The following is a 22221-nucleotide window of genomic DNA, read 5'->3' as shown; positions in this document are numbered from 1 at the left end:
TTAATGATTCTGACTTCGAGGAAGAAGGGTTTTGGGTGGGAGTTTAGATGGAAATAAATTACGAATCAAGCCAAATGTGATCACGAAAAATCAGGAGCTTCCTCGAGGTGAGAAAGACTGAGTCAGAACTTGTGGAAAAATGGCAAAAGAAGAGCAAACCCAGCACTCACAAACAAGAGAAAAAGAAGGTAAGCCACTCGTAGGGCTGGGCGATATGGACGAAAAAGTATATCTCGATATATTTTTACTTAAACTCGAAATTCGATATATATCTCGATGTATTTATCGGTGAAAGTATACATATAATGATATTCATTTTTGTGCGAGATTAACTAAAATTGAAGTGAATGACAACTGTACTGTAAAAAATTTTATTAACCCAGTTAGTCAAGATGGGTATTAACAGCACAGAAAATAAACTGTTTAAGTAGCACAGAATTACAGGACATAAATAAAATTATCCATCTATGATCTTCCTCACTTCGGCATACATTTTTGGCAGCATTTCTTGTGCGAAATATGCCAACTCTGATGAATGAATGAAATTAAACAATGGATGTCCGCTAATTTTTTGCAACTCAACGCCAAGAAAACGGAAATGCTGATTATCGGTTCTGCTAGACACCGACATTTATTTAATAATACCACCTTAACATTTGACAACCAAACAATTACACAAGGCGTCGGTAAAGAATCTGGGTATTATCTTCGACCCAACTCTCTCGTTTGAGTCACACATTAAGAGTGTTACTAAAACGGCCTTCTTTCATCTCCGTAATATCGCTAAAATTCGTTCCATTTTGTCCACTAGCAACGCTGAGATCATTATTCATAAGTTCGTTACGTCTCGTCTCGACTACTGTAACGTATTATTTTCGGGTCTCCCTATGTCTAGCATTAAAAGATTACAGTTGGTACAAAATGCGGCTGCTACACTTTTGACAAGAACAAGAAAGTTTGATCATATTACGCCTATACTGGCTCACCTGCACTGGCTTCCTGTGCACTTAAGATGTGACTTTAAGGTTTTACTACTTACGTATAAAATACTACACGGTCTAGCTCCAGCTTATCTTGCCGATTGTATTGTACCATATGTCCCAGCAAGAAATCTGCGTTCAAAGAACTCCGGCTTATTAGTGATTCCCAGAGCCCAAAAAAAGTCTGCGGGCTATAGAGCGTTTTCTATTCGGGCTCCAGTACTCTGGAATGCCCTCCCCGTAACGGTTAGAAATGCTATCTCAGTAGAAGCATTTAAGTATCATCTTAAAACTCATTTGTATACTCTAGCCTTTAAATAGACCCCCTTTTTTAGACCAGTTGATCTGCCGTTTCTTTTCTCCTCTGCCCCCCTCTCCCTTGTGGAGGGGGAGTTACACAGGTCTGGTGACCATGGATGAAGTGCTGGCTGTCCAGAGTCGGGACCCGGGGTGGACCGCTAGCCTTAGCATTGGTTGGGGACATCTCTGCGCTGCTGACCTGTCTCCGCTCGGGATGGTCTCCTGCTGGCCCCACTATGGACTGGACTCTCACTATTATGTCAGATCCACTATGGACTGGACTTTTGCTGATATGTTGGATCCACTATGGACTGGACTTTCACAATATTATGTCAGACCCACTCGACATCCATTGCTTTCGGTCTACCCCGGGGGGGGGGGTTACCCACATATGCGGTCCTCTCCAAGGTTTCTCATAGGCATTCACATGGACGTCCCACTGGGGTGAGTTTTTCCTTGCCCTTATGTGGGCTCTGTATCGAGGATGTCGTTGAGGCTTGTGATTTAGGGCTATATAAATAAACATTGATTGATTGATCTCGAGAACAGTTTTGATTTGGGCTTACATGGTAAACAACGCAAATTAATGTTTTATCCAGATGCATACATTTGTCTAAATGTGGCCTAGTAGACACATTGTGGGTTTTCTGCACGTCATCTACATCGCTAAAAGAAAAATCTAAAGAAGAGAATCCCTCTGCCATCTTGCACTAGTTTTTTAATATATAAATCGCCCGCTTGAAAATTCCCTCTTCCCTTTCTCGTCGTCATTTGGGATGTCTGTTGTGATTTCCCTTCCTGATTCCATGACCCGCCCTATCTTGCCTCTGATTGGCCTAATCTCAACCAATCGTAACTCATCATAGTAAACAACCAACCAATCATGGTTGTTCTTATTGGTGAGAAGCACGTCTTGGTAGGAGGAAGGGGAGGGGTTTAGTAGCCCATGAGAGGGAGTGAGGAGCGGGGGAGAATCAACGAACAAAAAATAAGCGATGTTTGGTTATTTTAACGTGAAATATATTTTATATCGATATTACGATATTTTCTTAATTCATATCTTGTTTAAAAATATATCGATACATCTTACAAACTCGGTACATCGCCCAGCCCTTGCCACTGGTATTATATTTTGTGTCCTCTTCCACAATGTTTTCTTTAAGATGCTTGAAGAAAGAGCATGAGGAAGCACAGGCTATGGTGTCTATGGAGGAGGAGATGGAAGAGAAGATAAATATATTTCTACTTATGGACCTAATTTAGGCTCGGGGGGCCTGACAATTGGCCACAATGGACTTTAAAAGTACTTTTTTTCTGATATTTAAACGTTTTTAAAAAATGTGCCGATGACCATAAATGGACCCTAATGGAATATGAGAAAAGTGGTGTACATGTCTCTGTCCTGGCTGCTCAGTCCAATTTGGTTAATCTGGCAATGATAATCAGAGAATTGAGCTGTAAAGTCTGTAGAAGTGTTTGGCATTTGTCAAAGGTGAATTTAAGGGAGGGTTGGCATGCTGTGAAGAAGTTTAATCAAAGCGGTACCAGAGAGTGTTGAGGACTCGGTGGTCGCCGTGTTTGGCGATCCAGTGCAGCACAGTCAAGCCAGAAATGAAGTCACGTTTGTTGAGAAGGTTGTTGTCCTCTCTGAACAGGGAGTAGATGTCTGGCCAAGATCCTGATGCCCCTTTTACCAGCCAGTCATGCTCTCTGGGCTCAAGTGGAACCTGCGACTGTTGACAGAAACAAAAACCAACAAGTCCAAATTCAATTCACTTAAAAAATCCAAGCAGAGGAAGAGCTGACATGACATTCATTCTTTCATTCGAGGTCAACTCGATTAAAAAATGTGAGGGTAGTGCAATGTTCTGCTCTCTTTTAGAAAATATATGTATATAGGGTATTTATGAAACTGTCATCTCCACGATAACCATTATTGTTTACAACCTGTAAAATCTAATTAAATCAAATCAACTGAAATAGACTCCAGTACCCCCCGCGACCCAGAGGAGGGACAAGCGGTAGAAAATGGATTGATAGGGCATTTATCTCTACAGGGTTTCCTCGTTATGTACCTGATGGTGGCGCACCGCCATGACAAAAATCATAGCCGCCACATCTTGAAAATAAGGTTAGGACAAACGGTAGAAAATGGATGGATGAATAATGTAGAAGAAGTCCAAAGTCCAACGCTATTTTGACTTTTATTGCCAAGCTTATACCAAAAACAGTCCTAATTCTTCCCCAGACACATAAACCTTACTCATTCTCCACCAATCTGCTATCCGGCACAAACGGTGTGTTCGAGATCATGGGAAAAATTATCAAATTAAAGCCACACGAACATAAAACATTACCACCTGCAGGTTGTTACAGTATCAATTGATATATAGCCTATTTGCACACTATTGACAAGTGATGCACCGAAAATTCAGCTGCCCAAATAAGACTTTGATCACCGTAAACAATGCTGCCGAAACCAGATGTTGTAGTGACATAAACAGACGTGTCTGTGATGTGGAAATAACTTTAATATATCCGAGATATACTCGCGGACAGCCATCTACAAAATGTTCAAATATTTAGAGGACAATGGCGGATTTTAAAGAGAGAAAGTCCTCGGCTCTTTGTCGCAGACATCAAAGGAGAGAAGTATAGTCTCTCAATTAGACATAGACTTCCTTTTTATTGTCATTCAAATTTGAACTTTACAGCACAGATAAGAACAAAATTTCGTTACATAAGCTCATGGTAGTGCAGGATAAAAAAGAAATAAGGTGCATATATAAATAATAAATATATATAAATAATATATAAATATATATATATATATATATATATAAAATAAATAAATATATATAAATACTGTGTATATAAATAAATAGATTACTGTACAGATAAATATATTGCACTTTTTCACATGCGTCCACGTTTATGGATGTATGTTATATTGTCTTGTTTATTCCAGCGAGTTAATCCATTTTGGGGGGAGTTGAGGGGATAATTTAATTTAATTATGATGCGTTCAAGAGTTCGTTCTGTAATAACACCAGAAAAAGATGCTAGATTTGTTGCTAGTCGTTTTTTTAATAAAAAAAAAAAAGTCAATATAATTGTCAGGACAATTGAACATTTCTCAAAGTACATTATACATTAGGCAGCAACATGTTAAATTATGACAAAACAATATAATATAAAAATGTATGTTGATAATTAATAATTATTAATAATAACATTTGTTTTTAAATGTATGTATACATTTTTTGTAGCTTTTTTTTCCCCCCAAAGAAAATCATATAGCAAATTATGCACATTACACGACAATCATATAGCAAATTATGCACATAACACGAAGTTAAGGGGACCACATCCCTAACCACGGCCCCACCGCCACAGGTATCTTGGCAATCTAGGTAAAACCCTGATATATCACCAAATACCTAATACTTGGGTTGGATGGATACATCTAAACATCAATAATATCAAATTGTGGGTAGTAGCGCTGGGTATTGGCAAGGACTCCACGATACACTTTTTGCCGTGCCCCTCTTTATTTTATTACGTTTTTTGGAGAATGTGTGTTTTTCCTGTATTTTGTTTAGAAAATGTTTTTCTTGTTCTGTGTATTGTATTTTTCTAACATATTTGAAATAATGCAATTCAAATGATCCATCTGCAATGAGGTGGCGACTTGTCCAGGGTGTACCTCGCCTTCTGCCCAAATGCAGCTGAGATAGGCTCCAGCACCCAGAAAGGGACAAGTGGTAGAAAATGGATGGAAGGCATTTCCATGTATTGTAATTATACAGAAAGTGGAACAACCTTGACGCTTAAATGTAAAAAAAAATGTACTTCTTAACCATCCATTTCATGTTTTGCCTTGTTAACCCACACAGCCTCTGCTGTGGAGCAGAGGCGCGGAAGTCGTCCTTCAGTTGCAATCAACCAAAAACGTGACAACATTTTTTTTTACATTAAAAATGTATTTGGAAAAAATTATTTTGGCCATTAAAAAAATCGATATTATGTTGATAAAGTATTGCCATATTAATATTTTTCCCCGATTGACCTACAACATACCTTTAAAAATTAACAAAATGGTTAATTTGTTTAATATTTAAGTCACAAAATGTAAATTGAGTACTGTTGGTGCTTTTTGAATGGTTATTTATCAGATTTTTTGGGCGCTATAGAGGAGCTCCCATTGGCTCCGCTGTAAGCGGACTTTTATTTACGTTTATTCAATATTTAGAATGCATTTAAAAACAAATCAAACTGTCGTCATGTCTTTCATAATGATTGTGAACGATAGGCAAAATTGCAAAAATAGTGCAGTTCATCTTTCAAGTGAAATCATGGCTGTCTTCCTTCCTTCATTTTAAGCTTTCCAAACATCAGCAATCATCTTTATAAGACATTAACACACCTGCTAGCTCAGTGGTTCTTAACCTTGTTGGAGGTACCGAACCCCACCAGTTTCATATGCGCATTAATCGAACCCTCCTTTTTTTTTTTTCAAATTCAAGACAAAGTTATTATATGTTTTTGGTAACACTTTAGTATGGGGAACATATTCTAAGTAACAAATATTTAATTTAGAGTTTTTTGGACACTAGGGGAACATATTCTAAGTAACAAAGACTTAATTTAGAGTTATTTGGTTAGGGTTAGGGTTTGGGTTAGAGTTAGGGATAGAGGGTTAGGGCCAGGGTTAGAGGGTTAGGGTTATAATAAGGCCATGCCGAATAAGGCATTAATAAGTACTTAATAATGACTAGTTAAGAGCCAATATGTTACTAATTTGCATGTTAATAAGCAACTAATTAATGGTGAATATGTTCCCCATACTTAAAAATTACCATGTTATTTTTACTGGTGCACAAAATGAACCGTGCATGAACATCACCTTGTTCAAACAACAAAACCAACACAGTGCATAAACTCACAACCAATTACACTCCAGCAAATCAGTCTTACTTCTGCTGTTGCCGTATCCGTAATACGCCGATAGGGAGAAGTTTTTATTTACACGATGAGTCTGTGTGTTTTGACCTCTGCCGAACCCCTGAGGCCGACTCACCGAACCCCTAGGGTTCGATCGAACCCAGGTTAAGAACCACTGTGCTAGCTGCTGTGCGCGCCTCAGTGGCAGAGAGAGCTAGCCGCTGAAACTTTTTATTGTTTATCTTTAACGCCGTGTCGATCGCAACCTTAACACATTGACTCCTGCTTTCCCAGGGTTGACTGACAAACTCCCATATTTAACCACAAAACATTGCTTCGTTGACTGACCCCCTGTGACACCTGGCTCTTTCTGACTGCCCAGCTCACTCTTTGCATTACCAATCATACTGCAGTCTTTGCGGTTAAAAACCCCCACATTTGATTAAATGGCGGTTAAATTGAAAATTCAATTAAGAAAAAAAAAATCATAACCTGACCCCTTAAATGCTTGTGGAACATGAAACATATGCTCGAAAAGTACTTTTTTTCTTTTTGTCCAACAACAATCTTTGCAACAACACACACCAAAGAGTTCAAATTGCAGATGAGGACTCACCTTTTTGCTGGGGCTGTAACGATGAGTGCTGGATGCTGTCGAAGGACTGGTTATTACCGCTTCTGCACCCTCCGCCAAGTCAGAGAGACTGTTGCAGCGAGAATGCATCGAGCAGGATGACAGCGACGAGGTTGACAGGTTGTAGTGAAGGCTCAACGAGGACGAGATGCGATGGAGGCGGTTGAGTCGCGCCGCTTCATTTCCTCCCGCTCTGCCTCGAGCGGCCTCTTCCTGGATCAGATGGTCCAAGTCGGCGCCCATGCTGCGGCACATCCTGCCTTGCAGGTGCTTACGAACACGCTTGGAGAGTGTCGGCCGTTGACGGGATGTTGGTGAAGAGACTGAACCATCACTTGACTCGGCGTCATCATAAAGATCCCCTGTGAAAAAGACAATACGATATATCATTGTTTTACGATGATAGATGTTCTACGAGTCGGTGGTGGCGGGCGCCTTCTTGTACGCCGTGGCCTGCTGGGGCAGTGGACTGAGAACGGGGGACGCAAACAGGCTGGACAAACTGGTAAAGAAGGCCAGTAACGTGGGGGGAGTGGAGCTAGACTCTCTGGCGGTGGTGTCAGAGAGGAGAAGTCTAGCAAAGCTCCTAGCCATTATGGACAACACCTCCCACCCACTACACTCGGACCTGGCGGAGAGAATGAGCACGTTCAGTGGAAGGCTCAGACTCCCAAAATGCAACACGGAACGACACAGGAAGTCCTTCATACCGACAGCCATCAGACTGTATAATGCAAACGTTCCTTTTTGACTGTACTTAAATGTATAATAGACTGTATTTATATTATTCACATGTGAATAATGCTGTATAATAGACTGTATTTATATTATTCACATGTAAAAATACCTACATGTTTATTGTCTATTGTGAGCGAACTGTGGTGCTGAATTTCCCCCAGGGATCAATAAAGTACTTTCTATTCTATCTATTCTAATTCTACACACATTAGACTTAGAATTCCTTTTATTGTCATTCAAATTTTAACTTTACAGTACAGATAAGAACAACATTTTTTTGGATTAGCTCATGGTAGGATAAAAGAGCAATAAGTAATAATTTCTTGGGTTTAGGGCTGCAACTAACGATTAATTTGATAATCGATTAATCTGTTGATTATTACTTCGATTAATCGATTAATAATCGGATAAAAGAGAAACTACATTTCTATCATTTCCAGTATTTTATTGGAAAAATACTGGCACCATACTTATTTTTATTATTGTTTCTCAGCTGTTTGTACATGTTGCAGTTTATAAATAAAGGTTTGTAAAAAAAATAAAACAATATTAAAAAATAAAAACAATTGCCTCCGCGCATGCGCATAGCATAGATCCAACGAATCGATGACTAAATTAATCACCAACTATTTTTATAATCGATTTTAATCGATTAGTTGTTGCAGCCCTACTTGGGTTATTTCAGTAGTTTCTAGCTGTATAGTTCCTTTAATTCTATGGTTAATCTCTCAAGCCTCATTGAAAGCTGAAGCAGATTGATGATGATCACAACAAACACCACCTATAGGTCAAAGGTTTATTTTGAACATGCATACAATACAATGTAATGCATCACATATTTCCAGTTGTCCCATTACAACAAGTCCGAAAAGGAGTAGGAAGAAGCAGAGTTTATTTAATCCTACCCCTTTTCATATCAAAGCAATTTTGTCCCATTTCCTTGTTCTCTGTACCAGAACAGTGAATAAATAAATAATAAATAAGTAAATATACCATAAGTAAGTACCGTATTTTTCGGACTATAAGTTGAAGTTTTTTTCATAGTGCGACTTATACTCAGGAGCGACTTATGTGTGAAATGATTAACACATTACCGTAAAATATCAAATAATATTATTTAGCTCATTCACGTAAGAGACTAGACGTATAAGATTTCATGGGATTTAGCGATTAGGAGTGACAGATTGTTTGGTAAACGTATAGCATGTTCTATATGTTATAGTTATTTGAATGACTCTTACCATAATATGTTACGTTAACATACCAGGCACGTTTTCAGTTGGTTATTTATGCCTCATATAACGTACACTTATTCAGCCTGTTGTTCACTATTCTTTATTTATTTTAAATTGCCTTTCAAATGTCTATTCTTGGTGTTGGGTTTTATCAAATACATTTCCCCAAAAAATGTGACTTATACTCCAGTGCGACTTATATATGTTTTTTTCCTTCTTTATTATGCATTTTCGGCCGCTGCGACTTATTCTCCGAAAAATACGGTAAATACAAAAATGACAAATACCAGCGTGATTAGTATTGGATCGATACTAACATCATAAGATGTAAATCTTTAGTTCTTTCCAAGTTTTATTTTCACAAATATCTGTTTTGTTGTTCATATTGTTACAATGGTATTTTTTTTCAATTCAAACAGTGGTCCCTTGGTCTTGCGCTGTCTGACTGAAAACCAAAGAAATTGTTCCCATTAAAAATGATAAAGTAAGTAGTATATCAAATGAATCTGTTCCAGAGACCCAAAATCATGGACACAACCACATTTTTTAGTGAATATTAAGTTTGACATGCTGAAAAGAATGAACGATGAATGAAATGATATGAATAAATTACCATTATTATCTTTATTGAACACTATTGTTGTCTTGCTGTTGACTAGTGCAATGATGTGGAACGTTTGGACATACAATAACAGACTGAATACCTAAACCAGGAACAACTTTTGGGAAAAATGTTCGTAGAAAGCCTAATCCAAAGAAAAGTAGGATGTTAAGTACCACCAGTGAAAACCAAATACCAGAGTAAAGGTTGTGTTTTCGAAGAACAGGTTATAATTCATATTTTAAACATTACGACATTACTATTTTATCGTCCTGCCGAGGTCAGGATAATTGATCAAATTTTGATCTCGATTTCAATTTTGGCTCCTCACGATCATAAATATATAACTAAAATGCATGTGAAATGGATGATTAAATGAATGAGTGAAAAAAAAAGAGCACGTCTACTAGAAGTTTGGCATCACAATGATTGGTACTTTTTTGACACAGTACTCCTATACCTAACAATAATCATCAAACAACAAAAAAAGTAAGGCGATTCGATTTCCGCATTAACAGACTCATTCATAGAATTGGCCAATAAAAAATAAAACTGCTGTTAAACGCAGAATATCAAAATTGACATAAATGTGACTGAAATGCTTTTATTGTGAATAATGTGTCCGGGACCGCTTAAATGAACTAAAACAACGCCACTTGAAAGAGCGACTAAACAATCAAGTTAAAGCTAGCAAGAACAATCCATACACCCACAACACATCTCATCTGTTGGTGTTGTGAATGACATCGTCGATGTAAGTACAAACAGGATAGCAGATGCAACTTAAGAAGCTCTCTCTCTTTGTTTTTTTTAAAACAAGCACAAGTCATCTCGTATATGTCAGAACAGCAGCACACTTCACTCAGCCTTCAATATAATGCTGTGAGCAACATCCAGTCTGATGATACCAACAATATAAAGGTTTTAAATACGTAAGTACCTTAAACAAGCATATAGTACTTAAAGCACTTACTGATACAGTACATTTACAAAAGGATTATGCGTTGAATTAAAATACTGGTCAAAATTGTCCAAAGATGAGTTTTGCAATTAATCAACAAACATTTTATAAAATGTTATGTATGACACAAAGAGCACACACTTTTAAATACGTTTAAGAGGTAAAAAGCGGCATTCAAAACCTTTTTTTTTTTTTTTTTTTTACAGAAAAATAAAACTATTGTTTATTCATATTGCTATTGTTATTAAGATTATAATTGTACATGTTTATTTGTTACTAAATGTATATTTGATTGTTCTTTTAAATTATATTTAAAATTGAGTTTTGGTGATACAAAAAATAATTTCTGTGTTGACCCTGCGATAAGGTGCAACCCGAGTGAAGCTGGGATAGGCTCCATGCCCACTGCAACCCCGGTAGAAAATGGATGGATAGATGTTATAAATCGTGATATTAATATCAATCAAAATAATTGTGATTATCTCGTTTACAATAATCGCCAAGCCCTATTCTTACATGCCACAAACGCAAAGAATTTGAAACTTTGTGACTTTTTATTTTATTTTTACTTTAACCAGGGATGGGTATGGAATTCAGTACTTTTATAGGATAGACAGGACACCCTGGAAGAAAAGGTTTTTATTGTAAATTGGATTTTTACTGGTTAAATAAAAGGTTAAGTAAAATAACAATAATACAAATATCATTATCATTAACAACAACAGGAATTCCGTATGTACTATCAGCTATCATCCATCCATTTTCTACCGCTTGTCACTTTCGTGGGGGGTGGGAGAGTGAGACAATCAATTAATGTAAAATCTAACATATTTCCATACCTTTGTTGCACGTGACGTCAAACACTCAGTGCTTGCCTCGAGGTAAAGTTGCAATGTTCCATACAAACAAAGCAACAATGCCTGATATAAAACGCTCAAAAAAATGGCTCCCCTTTTCTCCTATGAAACAGTGAAGAAGTCCCACACGATCGACACCATGTTTATTTACAATTAGCTCAGGGGAAGTTTACGACAAGCGATTCACAGCAAGGCAGTGAAAAGGAGCACTTGATTTGCTCACCCAAACCCACCAAAAGCGCAGCTAGAGAATGGTATGTGTACAGAAACTTGGTATTATGACAATGACAATAGTACACTAGTAATTAAACTAAAAACCTTAGTAGATATTGTAAATGTTCATTTCATTTTATTAAATTTCGTTTCGTATTGGTGAATATCTTATTCGTCAGTAGACTGATGTGTAAGCGCTAAAAACTACAACTTTGGAACGTAAATAAGTAGACGATAGTCTGTAAAACATAATTTATGCAACATTTTGACCAATGCACCACCATTACATGTAGGTCAAAATAAGTTTTAAATGTAGCAAAAAAAAAAAAATCATAATATGACCCATTTAAGTAGCGGTTCAGGCACCATTTAAGCACCGGTACCTTTTCAAAAGTAGCGATTTGGCCCAAGTATTGAGTAATATGTAAACAATAGCCATCCTTACCTGTAGAGCGGTGCCAGCTGTCAGCATGATGCACAATTGATCCAAGTTTTGTTGTTTCATTGGCTCGCTGGGGGACTTCTCTTTTGATGGTTCTCACCGGGTCACCTGATCATGCAAAAGAGATCAGACACAAGACTTTACTAGAGATAGACATCTCGCAGTTTGGTGATTTTATTTTAAAAGTGGACTTCGAGAAACCTGAGCAATATGAATAAACTTTGATTGTTTAGATTGGCTTGTTGCCTGCAACCTTAAAATATGAATGTGTCCCTTTGGAGAATTTGAACATTCTCAAGGAAAAAGTATCAATCAATCAATCGATCAATCAATCAATCGTTTATTTATATAGCCTTAAATCACAAGTGTCTCAAAGGGCTGCACAAGCCACAACGACATCCGCGGCACAGAGCCCACATAAGGGCAAGTATCAAGATCGGTAGAATACTATAGTTTACTTACTACTACTTATTACTAACGACATTTTAATCACTCTTGCTTAAATTATTTGTATATAATTTATTATTTTATTCAAAATATTTTATATTACTGATGTCTTGTTCGATTGAGTCCACGCTTAACCCCTGAGTCTGTCTTGAGCAAAAACGGACCGTTAAATGATCCGTTAAAAATCAAAAGTTAGAGGGCTGAAATTTAGCCACAGTTTTTGACTAGTTTTTCTTTATAATGGCATCATGCCACTTTTTGCAAAGTTATTCCAAATAGGAGATAAACATTTACAACAAACGTAGCCCCTTTGCCCATTTTGGTCACCATTGACTCCCAATTTAACACATTTTTCCGTATACTGAAATCCTGACAGGTGGCGACTTGTCCAGGGTGTACCCCGCCTTCCGACCGATTGTAGCTGAGATAGGCTACAGCGCTCCCCGCGACCCCGAAGGGAATAAGCGGTAGAAAATGGATGGCTGGATGAAATCCTGACATGTTAGAATATTTTCACCATAAATACTGAATGGATTCCAACATCTCCCTTCTAAACACAAGAAAAAGTTTTGGGTGTAATTACATTTTTCAACCACTGGTTGACATATTTATTCATAAACAGTGTTTTTGCATAGTCGTGCAATCAAATTGAAAAATCTGCCAACAAACGATTTAAATGCAAAAAACAAAGATGGCAGTGGGTTGTTAATACACAGGTAATGTGGTTTTGAAGATATTTTGTGTCGATTGTCAGCATGTATATGTGCATTGGCAACTCTAAACCACTAGATGACAGATTATGTCAGGGGTCTCCAAACTACGGCCCGCGGGCTAGCGTCCAAAATCCAGAGTAAAACAACAACAACAACAACAAAAAAAATTTTTTTATTATAATTTTTTTAATCTGTCCTTTCCAGCCCATCCATCAATCCATTTTCTACTGCTTGTTACTCTCGGGGTCTCCCAGCCGCTCAGTCAAATCATATTGCCTAAAAATGCCTTTTCCCCATCGATAACGTGACATCATCAATCTCACGCCGGGCGAGCGCGCGCTCTTTCAGTTAATTAATGCACGAGGGGAAAAAAAAAATGGCGAAATCGTTTGGGAAATGTAAAATAGACTCAGAGTATAGAGCTTTTAAACATCAGTGGACATATGACTTTTTTTTTGTTCAGTGTAAGGAAAAGACAGTTTGTCTAAGCTGCAATGAGACGGATCATATATGTATATGTATATGTATATGTATATGTATAGCCCGGCCCCTGGCCAAATTTTTTTAACCCAATGTGGCTCGCGGGTCAAAAAGTTTGGGGACCCCTGGATTATGTAACTTCAAATGCATAGAGTCTTCAACATTGTTTAACTTAAAAAAAAACAAGCGCTCATTTTTGTGAGCCTATCCCAGCTGCACTCGGGCGAACGGCAGAGTACACCCTGGACTAGTTGGGCGAACGGCAGAGTACACCCTGGACTAGTCGGGCGAACGGCAGAGTACACCCTGGACTAGTCGCCACCTCATCGCAGGGCCAACACGGAGAGACAAGACAATATTCACACTCACATTCACACACTCTGTAGGGCCAATTTAGTGTCACCGATCAGCCTATCCCCAGGAGGCATGTCTTTAAAACATAAAAAAAACCATTTCAAATATATAAAAACTTTAAATATATATATCTGAAGCTGTTGAAAAATGTAAAGCGCAATTAATATATGACGGTTCTCATTCATCCAGGTTGTCATCTCAGGGCATTTAATATTTTTTGGGGAAAAATGTTGCATTAACTGTTTTACAGCCCATCTTCAAGCCGCTTTCTCAACAGCGTCTTCTCCCCTTCATCTTTGTTTTACCGGTAATTTTTAACGCTTCCATAGCGAGTTTACTGACAAAAATATAAGTTAAAACTAGAGCTGGACAAATTATTTTTCTTTTAAGTTCGATTATGGTGTCTTCCGGAGCTTGAGACGGTAAAACAGATGAGGGCGAATGAGTGAAAAACAGAGCACGTCATCTAAAAGTTTGGAATGTCACAATAGTTGCCATTTTTATTTGTCACAACACTAGTAGGCCTAATCAATGATCGATAAACTCAATGAAAAAAAGTAAGGATATGATTTACACTCCCTAGGAAGGTGTTTCGGGCACGTCCGACCGGTAGGAGGCCACGGGGAAGACCCAGGACACGCTGGGAAGACTATCTCTCCCGGCTGGCCTGGGAACGCCTCGGGATCCCCCGGGAGGAGCTGGACGAAGTGGCTGGGGAGAGGGAAGTCTGGGCTTCCCTGCTTAAGCTGCTGCCCCCGCGACCCGACCTCGGATAAGCGGAAGAAGATGGATGGATGGATGGATGGATTTACACGTTCACGCAACCTCCGACTGAGGCACATAATTGGCCAATAAAACAGAATCTGCTGTTAAACGCAAAATATCAGGGAAATTGTTAAATGTAAGTGAACTATTGTCATTGTGAGGAGAAGGAATATTTGTTTGGAAAATAATGTGTCCTGTGCGTGGTCAGTAAGCACAACCAAAATGAGTCCGCACATTAGGCGCGCTGTCGATTTCTGAGAAAATGAAAGGTTTTAGGTGCGCCTTATAGTCCAAAAATAATGTAACACTTTTTTGAGCATCTCTGTTTTTTGACTAAGGAGGGATAGTATGATTTTTTGGAAAAAAGGGTTCCAAAAACAATAAGGCATCAAAATCAGTGTTATGAATTATTGACTTATTAAAGACTGTAATGACCTCATTTATAGTATTCTACTTGGCAAATCGTTTTTGGAAAATATACATATTTCGTTTTTTACCATAATAAAATATATATTTTTTAACAAAAAGAGCACAAAACAAAAAAACATTACACATATATAAAAAAAACCTTTATACAGTCGTGGTCAAAAGTTTACATACACTTGTAAAGAACATAATGTCATGGCGGTCTTGAGCTTCCAATAATTTCTACAACTCTTATTTTTTTTTGTGATAGAGTGATTGGAGCACATACGTGTTGGTCACAAAAAACATTCATTAAGTTTGGTTCTTTTATGAATTGATTATGGGTCTACTGAAAATGTGACCAAATCTGCTGGGTCAAAAGTATACATACAGACCTTGGCAAGTTTCACTGCAATAAGGCGCTTTTGGTAGCCATCCACAAGCTTCTGGTTGAATTTTTGACCACTCCTCTTGACAACATTGGTGCAGGTCAGCTAAATTTGTTGGTTTTCTGACATGGAAACATATTGCTGGGTATTGTGGCCAAACAGCTCAATTTTTGTTTCATCTGACATCACATGGACAAAGATAGGACCTTCTGGAGGAACGTTCTGTGATCAGATGAAAAAATGTTTAGCTGTTTGGCCACAATACCCAGCAATCTGTTTGGAGGAGAAAAGGTGAGGCCTTTAGTCCCAGGAACACCAAACCTACCGTCCAGCATGGTGGTGGTAGTATTATGCTCTGGGCCTGTTTTGCTGCCAATGGAACTGGTGTTTTACTGAGAGTAAATGGGACAATGAAAAAGGAAGATTACCTCCAAATTCTTCAGGACAACCTAAAATCATCAGCCCGGAGGTTTGGTCTTGGGCGCAGTTGGGTGTTCCAACAGGACAATGACCCCAAACACCTCAAAAGTGGTAAAGGAATGGCTAAATCAGGCTAGAATTAAGGTTTTAGAATGGCCTTCCCAAAATCCTGACTTAAACGTGTGGACAAAGCTGAAGAAACAAGTCCATGTCAGAAAACCAACAAATTTAGTTGAACTGCACCAATTTTGTCAAGAGGAGTGGTCAAAAATTCAACCAGAAGCTTGCCAGAAGCTTGTAAATGACTACCAAGAGCGCCCTATTGCAGTGAAAGTTGCCAAGAGACATGCAACCAAATATTAACATTGCTGTATGTATACTTTTGACCCAGCAGATTTAGTCACATTTTCAGTAAACCCATAATAAATTCATAAAAGAACCAAACTTCATGAACGTTTTTTGTGACCAACAAGTATGTGCTCCAATCACTCTATCACAAAAAAATAAGAGTTGTAGAAATTATTGGAAACTCAAGACAGCTATGACATTATGTTCTTTCCAAGTGTATGTAAACTTTTAACCACGACTGTATCTATGGATAGTTCTGAAGCTGTTGAAGAATTTAAAGTACGCCACAGTACAAATACCAGACTCAGACACCTGAGGGGAGGGGTTGTCACGTGACTGCAAAATACTTCATGTAATTAAATGCAGTTGCGACCATTACACAATGACACAGAATTTTTTGTATGATTTGTTGAAAAACTTAATGTCGAATGAAGTCAGATTGTGTCCAAACGCTTCGAGATATCGACTTTTCGAACACACCGTGAGCGCCTCAAGGCTTTGGGGACATTCCAATGTTCTTAGATTTCCAATAAGTGGACAAATGGCCGAGTTGAAGACAGTTAGACAACGTGAATTTTTGTGTTTTTGGGGTTTTGAGGTCTGACATTTAACAGCGGAGTCAATGGGCTAACAGAAGCGAAATGGGACAAAACGTCTATAAAACTGTCATTTTCTGAGCGAGGACATGTGTGTCTATGTTTTCACCAAAACACATGACACTGGGATCAAATATGTGGCCGTGAGGACAGAATGCTAGCAAAAAAAAAAAAATGTTTTTACGCACTCTCTCCCTCTAGGAAGCTAGAGTGCACTATTGACTTTAATCCCCATCACTATTTTGTAAATCACTTGAGTGACATAATGAGTTTAAGTCAAGCACAAATCTGCAAAGGACACATTTTGGGGCATTTTAAGTGTAAAGTAGTATTTTGGGGATTAAAATGTAAAAAGAAAACTAACAATCTAAACATACTTGGATCTTAACATAGATAAATCGCCTTGATACAACTTTTTCACTTTCGATATAAATATGGGTCTAAATCAAACATGCTTTTATTATTTTGTATTGTGGAATGTTATAAAAGTTTTGATCAAGTGAAATTACTCCAACGGAACAATGGTCAGTCCAATAATATCGGACTGCTGATATTATCGGCCGATAAATGCTTTAAAATGTAATATCGGAAATTATAGGTATCGGTTTCAACATTATCGGTACCGGTTTCAAAAAGTAAAATTTTGGACTTTTTAAAACACCGCTGTGTACACGGACGTAGAGATAAGTATAGAGCGCCACTAAACCTTAAAGGCACTTCCTTTGAGTGCCGGCCCAATTACATAATATCTACGGCTTTTCACACACACACAAGTGAATACAACCCATACTTGGTCAACAGCCATACAGGTCACACTGAGGGTGGCCGTATAAACAACTTTAACACTGATACAAATATGCGCCACACTGTGAACCCACACCAAATAAGAATGACAAACACATTTCAGGAGAACATCCGCACCGTAACACAACATAAACACAACAGAAAAAATACCCAGAACCCCTTGAAGCACTAACTCCCCCCCTCCCAACCCCGCCCACCTCAACCTCCTTATGCTCTCTCTCTCAGCATGTCCCAAATTCCAAGCTGCTGTTTTGAGGCATGTTAAAAAAAACAATGCACTTTGTGACTTCAATAATAAATATGGCAGTACCCTGTTGGCATTTTTTTTCATAACTTGAGTTGATATATTTTGGAAAACCTTGTTACATTGTTAAATGCATCCAGCGGGGAATCACAACAAAATTTGTCATAATAATGTGTTAATTCCACGACTGTATATATCGGTATTGGTATCGGTAATTAAGAGTTGGACAATATCAGAATAACGGATATCGGCAAAAAAAACATTATCGGACATCTCTAAAGTAAATGAATGTTTATAACTGAATAAATTTACATATGCATAAAAATGTTGTTTACTTTTGTATTATGTTTTTTATGAATTAAGTAACGTTTATGTAAACCTTTTTTCAAAACACAATATAGAACGTGAGATATAACAGGATAATGCATACATTTATCATTGTTTTCAAAACGGTTACAAAAAAGTGGGACCCCAAAAATATACTGGGGAACCCCATTTTTATGACTTGATGGGGTCCCTGGGACCCCATTTTAAAAATTCCTAGCACCAACACTGACGGAGTATTGGTGCGTGCAAAACAGCAGCAGGCGGCTGTGGCCTGCGGGCCTTTTTTTAATACTAATCAAATATCATCCCGGGGGACCATAGATAATTCATTCGCGGGCCGGATCTGGCATCGGGCCTTGACTTTGACACTTAGGCACTAGGTAGGCAACTAGAGTGCCAATCACCAGCTCTCTTACATGCCAACATGAATATAATTATCAAAATGATGTGTTCATGTTCTATTTAGAACCTGCAAAGTACATTGATTCATTAATTACACTACGGTGTGTATTCAAAGACATTTAATTTTTATGAAAAAATTGTTGCGGGAAAGTGGAGGAGTTCAAGTACCTCAGAGTCTTGTTCACGAGTGGGGTAAGAGTGGATTGTGAGATCGACAGGCGGATCGGTGCGGCATCTTCAGTTATGCGGACGCTGTATCGATCCGTTGTGGTGAAGAAGGAGCTGAGCCGGAAGGCAAAGCTCTCAATTTACTGGTCTATCTATGCTCCCATCTTCACCTATGGTCACGAGCTTTGGGTTACGACCAAAAGGACAAGATCACGGGTACAAGCGGCCGAAATGAGTTTCCTCCGCCGGTTCTCCCTTAGAGATAGGGTGAGAAGCTCTGTCATCCGGGAGGAGCTCAAAGTAAAGCCGCTGCTCCTCCACACCGAGAGGCGCCAGATGAGGTGGTTCGGGCATCTGATCAGGATGCCACCCGAACGCCTCCCGAGGGAGGTGTTTAGGGCATGTCCGACCGGTAGGAGGCCACGGGGAAGACCCAGGACACGCTGGGAAAACTATGTCTTCCGGCTGGCCTGGGAACGCCTCGGGCTCCCCTGGGAACGCCTCGGGCTCCCCAGGGAGGAGCTGGACGAAGTGGCTGGGGAGAGGGAAGTCTGGGCTTCCCTGCTTAGGCTGCTGCCCCCGCGACCCGGCCTCGGATAAGCGGAAGATGGATGGAAATAAAATGCATGTTAAAAAAAGTCTAACCAACCAAGAACTGTAGCACTTCTGCGGACCCCTAAGTAGGGCTAGGCGATATATCGATATACTCGATATATCGCGGGTTTGTCTCTGTGCGATATAGAAAATGACTATATCGTGATATTCGAGTATATGTTCTCACACAGTTGCTTTTAGTTGCGGGGCATTAAACTGCATGCGTATCTCACTCTTTTCTGTCTCTCCTTCTCACAGAGATTTAAAACAAGCGCACCTTCTTACATACGTCACATACTGTCACATGAGCAACGCCGCATGCTCCGGCGGAGCAGACAGGTAGCGACATGGTAACGTTAGCTGTGATGCTAACAGCTAACGGTGTGATTTGAGTGGTAATACGAGAGAAAGAAGGTGCGAATCTGGTAACAAATGAAGGAATAATTAATTCCCAAGAAAAACAGCACGGGGTCCATTGTCTGACGGTGGTTTGGCTTCAAGCGGGAATATGTCTTTACATGTCAACATCTCCGTTCGGTGCCACACCAACTAAATGCCGAAGCAACTATTTCCACATCAACACCGTAGGACATATACTATTTGATATGCAGCTCATTTTTATGTGACAAGTATTGAAATATCTTGTGTGACATCATGTTTTAAACTATTGTAGTGGCGTTCTGTACAAAAAGTGCACTTTAATTTAGTGTTGTTTTGATAAGTCCTCTTTGTGACACCATGCACAAAAGTGCACTAATAGCTTGTTTTAAAATGTATCTGACAATCTTGCACTTTCTGTTTTGGAAATGACATAAATGTTTGTGCCACTGCTTAATAACTGTTTAATAAATACAGTTTTGGTAAATTTACTTAATTGTGATTTCCCTCTCTGCATGAAAGTTTAAAGGCCTACTGAAACCCACTACTACCGACCACGCAGTCTGATAGTTTATATATCAATGATGAAATCTTAACATTGCAACACATGCCAATACGGCTTACTAAAGTGCAATTTTAAATTTCGCGCGAAATATCCTGCTGAAAACGTCTCGGTATGATGACGCCTGCGCGTGACGTCACGGATTGTAGAGGACATTTTGGGACAGCATGGTGGCCAGCTATTAAGTCGTCTGTTTTCATCGCAAAATTCCACAGTATTCTGGACATCTGTGTTGGTGAATCTTTTGCAATTTGTTCAATGAACAATGGAGACAGCAAAGAAGAAAGCTGTAGGTGGGAAGCGGTGTATTGCGGCAGGTGTTGTGCCGGATAACGCACCCCCGCCGTAGAATGCACCCCCTGACTGTTGTGCCGGATAACACAGCCGGTGTTTCATTATTTATATTCCTGAAAGATGACAGTCAAGCTTTACCATTGGCCTGTGGAGAACTGGGACAATAGAGACTCTTACCAAGAGGACTTTGAGTTGGATGCGCAGACGCGGTACCGTGAGTACGCATGCAGCTGCGGCTTCCAAACATTTGATCGCTTGCCCGTACGTGCGTGCCACTATGTGCATGTCACGTACATAACTTTGGAGACTTTGGGGAAATATACACTAAATTGGCCCTAGTGTGTGGATGTGAGTGTGAATGTTGTCTGTCTATCTGTGTTGGCCCTGCGATGAGGTGGAGACTTGTCCAGGGTGTACCCCGCCTTCCGCCCGATTGTAGCTGAGATAGGCTCCAGCGCCCCCCGCGACCCCAAAGGGAATAAGCGGTAGAAAATGGATGGATGGATGTGCTATATGAACTTTGGGGAGGTGAACGGTACTTTGGGCTGTGGGATTGAGTGTGTTGTGCAGGTGTTTGAGTTGTATTGGCGGGTTATATGGACGGGAGGGGGGGGTGTGTTTGTTATGCGGGATTAATTTGTGGCATATTAAATATAAGCCTGGTTGTGTTGTGGTTAATAGAGTATATATATATATGTCTTGTGTTTATTTACTGTTTTAGTCATTCCCAGCTGAATATCAGGTCCCACCCGCCTCTCACAGCATCTTCCCTATCTGAATCGCTCCCACTGCCCTCTAGTCCTTCACTCTCACTTTCCTCATCCACAAATCTTTCATCCTGGCTCAAATTAATGGGGAAATCGTCGCTTTCTCGGTCCGAATCGCTCTCGCTGCTGGTGGCCATGATTGTAAACAATGTGCGGATGTGAGGAGCTCCACAACCTGTGACGTCACGCGCATATCGTCTGCTACTTCCGGTAGGGGCAAAGCTTTTTTATCAGCGACCAAAAGTTGCAAACTTTATCGTCGATGTTCTCTACTAAATTCTTTCAGCAAAAATATGGCAATATCGTGAAATGATCAAGTATGACACATAGAATGGACCTGCTAGCCCCGTTTAAATAAGAAAATCACATTTCAGTAGGCCTTTAAAATGAGCATATATTAATGCAGTATGAACAAGAATGTTTTAATGTAGACACATAGAATCATCATACTGCTGTGATTATATGCATCAAGTGTTCATTCAAGGCTAAGGCAAAATATCGAGATATATATCGTGTATCGCGATATGGCCTAAAAATATCGAGATATTAAAAAAAGGCCATATCGCCCAGCCCTACCCCTAAGGGTCACGGACACCCTGTTGAAGACCCCTGGTTTAGTGGCAAGCCGATATAATCTGATACTATTTTTTTTGCTGATATTGGACAAATGTCCGATCGAGACACACTTAATTCAAAGTGCTACTTTACCTGTTACGACCTCCTGTTTCTCAGAGCTGCAGTTCCAATCCGATCCTCTAGGACCAGAGAGCGACCAATCACTGCAGGAGAGGACAGTATCAGACGAAGGGGAGAAGATGCTGTTGTGGCTGCTCGACATCCACGCACGCTCCTGTCCAGG

The 22221-nt window shown here is 39.3% G+C and overlaps 1 protein-coding gene across 1 annotated transcript in view; it reads right to left on the bottom strand.

Annotated features, from left to right (window-relative positions):
• The window catches only part of LOC133619609 (ankyrin repeat domain-containing protein SOWAHB-like), a 28092-nt gene that overhangs the window by 4804 nt on the left and 1067 nt on the right, over nucleotides 1–22221 (bottom strand). Inside the window, exons 1-4 of the mRNA XM_061980739.2 lie at nucleotides 22071–22221; nucleotides 11909–12013; nucleotides 6841–7220; nucleotides 2826–3013 (exon numbers count right to left, since the gene is read on the bottom strand). The exon at nucleotides 22071–22221 is cut by the window's right edge and continues 1067 nt beyond it. Of these exons, the coding sequence (XP_061836723.2) occupies nucleotides 2826–3013; nucleotides 6841–7220; nucleotides 11909–12013; nucleotides 22071–22221 (824 nt within the window). The remainder of the gene's footprint in view (nucleotides 1–2825; nucleotides 3014–6840; nucleotides 7221–11908; nucleotides 12014–22070) is intronic.

This window comes from Nerophis lumbriciformis, linkage group LG20 (assembly GCF_033978685.3).
Source record: "Nerophis lumbriciformis linkage group LG20, RoL_Nlum_v2.1, whole genome shotgun sequence".
Lineage (NCBI taxonomy): Eukaryota > Metazoa > Chordata > Actinopteri > Syngnathiformes > Syngnathidae > Nerophis > Nerophis lumbriciformis.
This window is presented reverse-complemented; position numbering and strand designations above follow the sequence as displayed.